This window comes from Montipora foliosa, chromosome 7, assembly GCF_036669935.1.
Source record: "Montipora foliosa isolate CH-2021 chromosome 7, ASM3666993v2, whole genome shotgun sequence".
NCBI classification, from domain to species: domain Eukaryota; kingdom Metazoa; phylum Cnidaria; class Anthozoa; order Scleractinia; family Acroporidae; genus Montipora; species Montipora foliosa.
Genome location: NC_090875.1, coordinates 13,982,260 through 13,990,298, shown reverse-complemented (window position 1 = coordinate 13,990,298; position 8,039 = coordinate 13,982,260). Strand labels below are relative to the sequence as shown.

Genomic DNA, 8,039 nt, shown 5'->3' with positions numbered 1-8,039 from the left:
GTGCAGTTTTTCCTTCGTAGAATAACCTGTGTCCAAATTCCCAGAAGGTAGAATCTGTGTCTCTGGCAAAACAATCGGAGATATTTCTCTCGTGGTGCATACAATGATCCTTCAATGCCGATTCGACGTAAAGGCCGACCAGGCCCGCAGTCAGGATACCAGCAGTCTCTAGTATAGACGCAAGGGTGACATTGAATGCCACTTGATTTGAGACAACTCTCCGCGCGATAATGTGGTATGAGTTGGAGAAAATCATACCACAAGCAGTACCCTGAACAAAGCACAACAGCCATATGATCCATACCTGTGAAACGAGCCGAAACCATGTTGCAAGCACGAGGAAGATCGTCTCTGCCAGAGGGAAAAATGCTAGGACTGGGGAAGAGTTGAAGAAGAATCCAGGCGCAACCGCTCGAAGCATGGAAATGAATGAACGGCCAAGGAACTCGCCCATCATGGTACTCAGGACGTAGTGTTCAAAATCGCCCCTGGGTGAGAATTCAGGTCCCACGCCAACTCCGTCAAAAACAAGCGTTGTCAGAATAGCAGTGAGTATTATGTACTCGCTGAAGTAGATCAGAAACAACAATAACATGTGATGAGAACAACTCCAAACTGAGTAAAGTCTTTGTTTCCAGCGAGTCGTTAAACGACAGTCTATTTCGAATTTGCTTCGCCGTATCCTTGATAATCGTTCCGTTGCGTTTAAGTTGCGTGAACTGGTTAGTTTTCCTTGTGACACTGCGAACGTGATGAGGAAAACTGGAGGCCATATTGCAGACACCAATATGGCGGTTCTTGGATCCACAATCAACCATACTGTTAGTCCTGTTATAACAAAATGAATGTGCGAGTCAGATTCGAGAAATTATCATGTTTGTCGAAGACAATTGATTTTCGGTTAATTTTGGGATGGATTGTTTAGCTAAGGGCGCCTAAGTTGATTACTTAGCATATTTGTTCTTGTTTGCAGACAAATATTTATGGTTGCCACGCTACAGAACGTTTGTTCCTGGATTTCTCTCAAAGAGGAACAGAAGGCAAAAAGAACTTTTTGTTTACACTTTAGAGCATGCGCAATAATGTTTTCCACTTTTTTTCTGGCATATCCGTCGTTTTTCCACCCAAAATTGTTTTTATTCCGATTTTGGGCCATCAGGATTGCGGCTTAGAATGGAGGAGTCAGCGGTCATTTTTGCAGCTTATGACGTATTATATGAGAAAGACATGCGAGATCTCTCCTTATAGAAGCAGTGGTTTTGACTGATGTTTGTCGTGAATATCGAGTGCTCGAAGAAACAGCAAAACAGCGAAGAAAATATCCACAGCAGCAGTTGTTTCTTTTGATTACGAAATCTCTGTTCCTCATATCATACGTCAAAGTAGGGTACCAATTTAGTTTTTGAGCTCGCACTGTAATTTTTTCGCAAAAAACAGAACACGAGAAGAAATAACCCCACACCCTTAACTTTACTTATGTTAGGCTTTTCGAAAGCAATGTTGGAAAAATTGCTGATTTTGGCCTTCAGTTTTCCTTTAAGCAATTTATGATAAAACAGTTATTGTATTTGGCTTTTGGGATATCCCGATTAATAATAATAATAATTGAAAATAATAATAATAATGATAAAAAAGTAAAAATAAAATAATAATAATAATAATATTATTATTTTTAAGGTCTCAGCAAGCGAATCAACCAACTCCGAATACCACTTTTCTCGACCTTGATTATTACACACAGAAATGATATCCAACAATTAATTATGCAGATGACCTGGTCAAAAAAATGGATTATTCCTGTAAAGTATTTCACAGGATTCTGAATACCTTAACCCCCTTAAATAATCTCTCTTTTCAGGTGCCTTGAAGAAGGAAACTGAGTAGTTCCAGACCCATTAAATTTTGTCCTTTTGCCCCCGCAAAGGACAGGAACAACCCATGAACCACTCTGAACTCTTTTCTGGGATAACATGATTAACCATCTTATCTTCCATGCATATCGTGCCCATATTTTGAGCTCATTTAGCCTTAGTTGGGCTAAAGGAAATTCACATTTGAAGAAAGCATAGAAATTTGCGTGGTGCATTTCTCAAGAAAGAGAATTTAATTGATGTTGGTCAACTATACAGAAAATTATAGCATCAGCAGTGAAGAAAAACAAATAAGGACAGAAATCAAATGAGGCCTAACACTACTGTGAATGTGACGGATGAAGAACCTTCCCTGATCAACAGCATCAGGAACTTCTTTAGCATCACCCAAGGACATGTAAAGAAAAATCGCTGACTTGGTTAAGTTTCGAACCCACGACCTCCGTTGCTCTGAAAAATGTCTCTACAATCTAATCCGGAGGTCGTGGGCTCGATTCGCACCCAGGTCGGAGATTTTTCTCTGTCCTTGGGTGATGCACAAAGAAGTTCCTGATGCTGTTGATCAACAAAAGGTTCTTCATCCATCACATTCATAGCAGCGTTAGGCATCACTTGATTCTGTATGTCCCTTACATATTTAGGGGAGATATCTTTGACGCCACCTATATATTGCCATTGATGTGCAAACCAGAGCCTCATTGGCTGTCCAAACAAAGGATCTTTTGTTCCTGTGGTTGGCACATTTGAATAACAAAAGCAATGTTTGTAAACGGATATCTTCCCTGTATGTACACACGCTACTTAGGACAGCACTCATTTACAAAAATGAATAACCTCAAAATAAGATAAATAACTATTACAAGGAAGGGAAAAATAGAAATTATGATTCACATTGCAGCCTGGTTTGACGAAATTTGAATGTCGCTTAAAAAGTTGCGATTCAAAGAGGCAACGTTTCCACCCTCCAGTCTTGTGCCTTCGTCAGGAGTGATCCAAAGCTACCGCAAGAGTCCCTTTAAGTGAGTTGCAAAGAACTAAACCAATAATTATATACTGTGAAAATTAACTTCAAACTCATTTGAAACTTTTCTGTAACAGCCAATTTTTGAGAATAAGTTAAAAAAGGTATAAAGCAGTGATCTATAAGTGAAATTATGTAAATGACTTTGTGTACTTCTTGAGAGCTGTTTGATCGTTCAAAATTCATGCGCGTACAAAATATGAGGATGTCGTGACAATGCCAAACAGTGGTATAATGCTTTAGAGACATGCAGTGCACGTAAGTATGAAAGTATGTAATTCTGGGCCATGGTTGCTCGTGGTGATCAAGCAACCTTCCAAGCTCTTAAAAATCTTATATTCTTGGCTTTCACCTACACGACAAGGCGGCCATGTTGGTTGGCAATACATCACAATTTGGAAGAAAGAAGTAACTCCTCGCACTAACTGGACAATTTAAGCAATTGTTACTTTATGAACACCTAAAAATTCGGCGGGATTCAACGGGATTCAACGGGATTCGAACCCATGACGTCTGTTGCGACGCCGCCGGTGACCGGCATCGCAGAGCCACTCAATCTCGTCCTCAGAGTCCGCTTTTCCTTTGGTCAGCACCAAGAACATGGATTCTGGCCACTTCCAATTTATGCGCAGTCGTAGTGAAGGTCCATTTTTGTAACCGTTGACAACCACTGTTGTTTCAAATTCCTGAGCGTGCGTAGACGAGCCGGAAGTCCGTGATTTGCGAACTTCCTGCCTTGGAAGTGGCCAGAGTCCGTGTTCATGGTGCTGACCAAAAGAAAAGCGGACTCTGGGGACGAGATTGAGAGCCACACGATTGGCAGCTGGTCAATTTATTGGGCTGAACGGTTCAGACCGTGAAAGGACTGATGAACGAAAGAAATAGACAGGAAGTTCGCAAATCACGGACTTCCGGCTCGTCTACGCACGCTCAGGAATTTGAAACAACTTATCTTCCGTATATAAACCGCAGTTCAAATATACATTTCCTTCGTTCACAATACAATTATTTTTCGCAGAAGTTGCATAATAATAAAGTTTAGTTCCCAACGGATAAACTGGTTATTGTTTTTGCCAACCAACATGACCAAGGCGACGTCACCAGCAAACCAGCCAAAACGTTTCATTTGTTGACCAATCGTACAGCACAAGAGGCGAGTGCGAGATCTCACGCGTCTGGATATTATATTTTCTGTCCACAATCTAAGGCCCCGGCCACACGTTATAATATTGATCAAGAGGTTGATAGAAGAACACCTCCCAACATTATGGAGCCTCAGCAACGACAACAGCGACGGCAACGAGAACGTTATCCCAAAATAGAAATTCGCGTTATTTTAATCGCTTCTTGACTATTTCAACCTTTTTATTATGACAGGGGTGTGGTAGTTCCTCCAAAACTGATACTGGTAGGAACAAAAAGTTAAATTCAAAGGTGACTTTGACTTTGATAGGAACGGCGCTTAATTTAAGGGAGAAAATGAAAATTTATCCTCAAGTGCTGACGTTGTTCATAAAACCTCAAATTTAGCTATTTCACGTTGTAGTTTTGCTGACGACGGCAAAGAAATGGGCAAAAGTGAAAAACACACGTGCAGGGCGTGCAAAGCTATATATTGTTTTTGCCCACTAAATATGCAAATTTGTGACGTTCTCGTTCCCGTCTCCGTTGTCGTTGCTTAAGCTCCCTAATGTTATAAGAACGCTTCTAAAAGTATTGGTTACGCATATAACATTGTTGGAAACGCGTTATTTGAGTCTTTGCAATATAACATGATTGTTGAAAGGGCGGCTACACGCTTCAACATTTGTTGTATGTTGGAGGAAATGTTTGATCGAAATCAAAACATTCTTCCAACACAAAATTTGCAACAAACGTCATCAAACATGCATGCTACACGTTCTAACATTGTCGATCCAACAATTTATTTTATAACAACGTTTGAACGTGTCAGTAGCCGGGGTTTAAGTAGATTGCTACTGGCTACTTATAACGGAATCATTTCTGACGTCACTGTTTACTATTTACAAATTGATATCAAAAGGTAACAGAACTTGTTAAACTAAGTTAAATATCCAATTATGCATTGATAACGAGCCAGTCATTAGCTATCAAAAAACTGATAAAAAGCGCTAATGATACCATAAATTCTTTGAAAATTTTCGTATGTTGAAAGCATCATTGCTCAGAGATTATCTGGTAGATCGGGTTCAATTTTCAGAACAGGGGTATGTCTAGAAATCATGTACAAGTAATAGCCCACTTTCGATATATTAAAAATTTAGTTCTAAACAAAAAAGCATCATTTCGAGTCTGTGGGGAATAAATATAAGGATTTGTATGAGTTTATTCCTCAGAGCCTCGAGATGATGCCTTTTGTTTGGGACTGAACGCCAGTGAGACTGGGGACAAATTTTCAGAGATATCCCAATTGCAATATGAAAAACATTTTTAATATTCAGTACTTTATTCTCGGCTGACTGCATTAGAAAACAATAGTCTTGTGCTAACGAAGCAAAAGATGTAAGCAAAGATTCCCCTGTTACTGCCTCGTCGACTGAGAAGTCGTAAATCAACCGCGGTTTAAGCCAAAAGGAAACATGGAAGACTTCATTGTCATCAACCATAACAAACAGGAAAAAAGTACAATTGTACAAGCACTAACACGGAATATTTGAAGAAATGTTTGTGATTGTTGCAAGCCACTCTAATAATAGAATAAAACTCAAACCACTGAGTTGAATTAAAACAGCATGAAAAAAACTGCATAGCCGGATTTTGTATACCTTCGCGTTTAATTGGTGGAAATGGTGCGGCATAAATTTGTTTCCACGGTTCATAAACAAAGCGGAAAAACTGTTGCAAGTTATAAACCGGAAAAAGCTAGAAATATTGATTCATTTCATGTTGAACCATTGCTTCTTCGAACAAATAACTTGCGGAATATTTTGTCAGAGAATGAGAGACCTTTTGGGGAGGACGTTGTATTTTCAACTTAAAGTACTTGTTTTATTGCGCAATCGTAGGTTGAATGTCAAGTGATCTCGTATGTGGCATCAAGTGGAATATTGCAATCATTTAATAAAACCACGTACGGATGATCTGTAAATCTCTATAGCGGTAGCGAAAGAAAACTTCAAATCAGTGGCTTATATATTTCCGAGAAATCCGGCTGTTATTCCTACACGACTATAAGAATTGTGAATTGTCTTCTGCAGTGGGCCATTTTTTATGTATTAATGACAAACTATATCGTATTCGACTGAGGAATTGTTCAAACCTGTTATACAAATATTATTGTTCTCGGTTATAATTGGGAAACGTTTCGCAAACTATCAGCCGCAACACAAATGCAATTAACTTTATTGGCATTCTTATTTTTGACAGGATTTCAGCATCTGTGAATTTTCCGCCTTTTAAAATGTCTTGTTCGGTGAATGACTCGCTGAACTTCCGGTACAAAATATTCTTCTTTTTAACCCAACTTGTTTCATGATTGTTCAGAATTCTAAACTGACAAAATCTGAAGCACCCGGCTTACTGTTATTATAAAACTGACGTCTTGCAAATTTCGACTTACCCACATATGTAACAGATCCAAGGATAGCCCCTACGCCCGTTCCAACGATAAACGAACACAGCACAATTTCTTCAAACTCCACAGCAGCCTGTATCAGCAGACTAATTTCTCCAATTCCAGTGCCAACAGAAACCAAACAGAGGCCAGCTAAACGTCCCTCGAGATGTGGCGTAAACACAACGCACAACTGTCCTGCTATCACAAAAGCAAAGGCTAGAAATACGCGGGGAACTTGCGACACTTGTCTCAAACACAGAGAGACAATCTTTAAGACAACAGAAGGAGCTGTTAGCCCTATAATTACTAGTCCAGTTGGCTTGCTCGTCCCGGCTAAGACATCTTGGCTGGCGCATACGAAAGTTATAAAAGGAGCCGTTAGTGAAATGCCCATTATGAAGGTAACTATAGAACATTTAGAGCTGGCTTCTTGCGGTTTGACGTGTTCTTCTTGACCCCAAACGTCACTCTCTGTCTCGGAAGAAGTGATGAATTCTTCATCGCTGCTTACTTCAGACATCATTTTGGTGTCTTTCAAATCAATCGTTAGCCTGCGCCTTTGTTTTTTGAAAACGGGATTCTTCACCTCTTTTGGACTTTCACAAGGTGAGACTCACTGACAGCAATACAAGGAAAAAACAATCATGTCAAACGCTTTTTGTTTGCGAGACGGGCAAATATTGTAACACAGTTGCATTGGGCCATGACAATTTACAAGTATGCTAATACACCCAAGAGGCTTTTGTGCTACAGGTATGAGGTGACGTGTAGCCGCTGAAATTTTATTCAATAAAATAGCAACAAAACGCTTTGTTTTTCCACATCACCACCAAATTTTGTCAGCATGGGCGATTTTTCTCGAGGCGAAAAGAAAAGAAAAGAAAAAACAAAGCAAAGTTAAACAAAAAACAATGGGCTTTCCAGTGGGTCATTGGAGCAAGAAGCGCCCTCTATTCAAGGTTGGACTGCGTTTCTCTCGAGAACAATAAGTTGTTTTTCTTGTTAGCCGACACAATTTTCATACACGTTCCAGCATTTCCATTAATTTTAGCTTGAAAAAACGCTCGGGGAAAGCTTTACTACGAAAAAAAATTTCAGGCATTTGCTCAGTATCTCGTTTCACACAGCAATGCTTTGATATATACATAAAATTACTAATTAGGTTTTTCTTCAGAGTTCGAATAAATTATTTTGAAAATGGATATAAACAGCGAATATCTTTTTCGTCAAGAAGGATCGATCATTATCGAGCCAGGATGCTTGAGTGCCAGGCTTTGTAAATTTGCCAAAGTAATGGCCAAAATTGGAATCCAAATATATGTGCCATTTTGCTCTGGTCATAAAAGTAAGGACAAGCTCTGTCGGAGATTTCACGTATGATTAATATGACTGGCGCCAGAGGTGTGCGTTCTTTGGAAATCACCGTCGCATAGTTGAAAGTACTAAATTACTTATATTACCGATGTATTGTTCTGTTTATCTCCCCTGCTTAAGTCTATGATAATAACACGTCGATATTTCACTTGCAAGACATAGTGATAACATTTTGCTGTTCTTTGCATTTGATGAA

The 8,039-nt window shown here is 39.4% G+C and overlaps 1 protein-coding gene across 1 annotated transcript in view; it reads right to left on the bottom strand.

Moving 5' to 3' along the window:
• LOC138010774 (uncharacterized) overlaps positions 1–7,509 on the bottom strand; it is a 9,973-nt gene extending 2,464 nt beyond the window's left edge. The window contains exons 1-2 of the mRNA XM_068857748.1: positions 6,473–7,509; positions 1–828 (exon numbers count right to left, since the gene is read on the bottom strand). The exon at positions 1–828 is cut by the window's left edge and continues 2,464 nt beyond it. Of these exons, the coding sequence (XP_068713849.1) occupies positions 1–828; positions 6,473–6,992 (1,348 nt within the window). The 5' untranslated portion in view covers positions 6,993–7,509. The remainder of the gene's footprint in view (positions 829–6,472) is intronic.
• Positions 7,510–8,039: the final 530 nt, after the last annotated feature.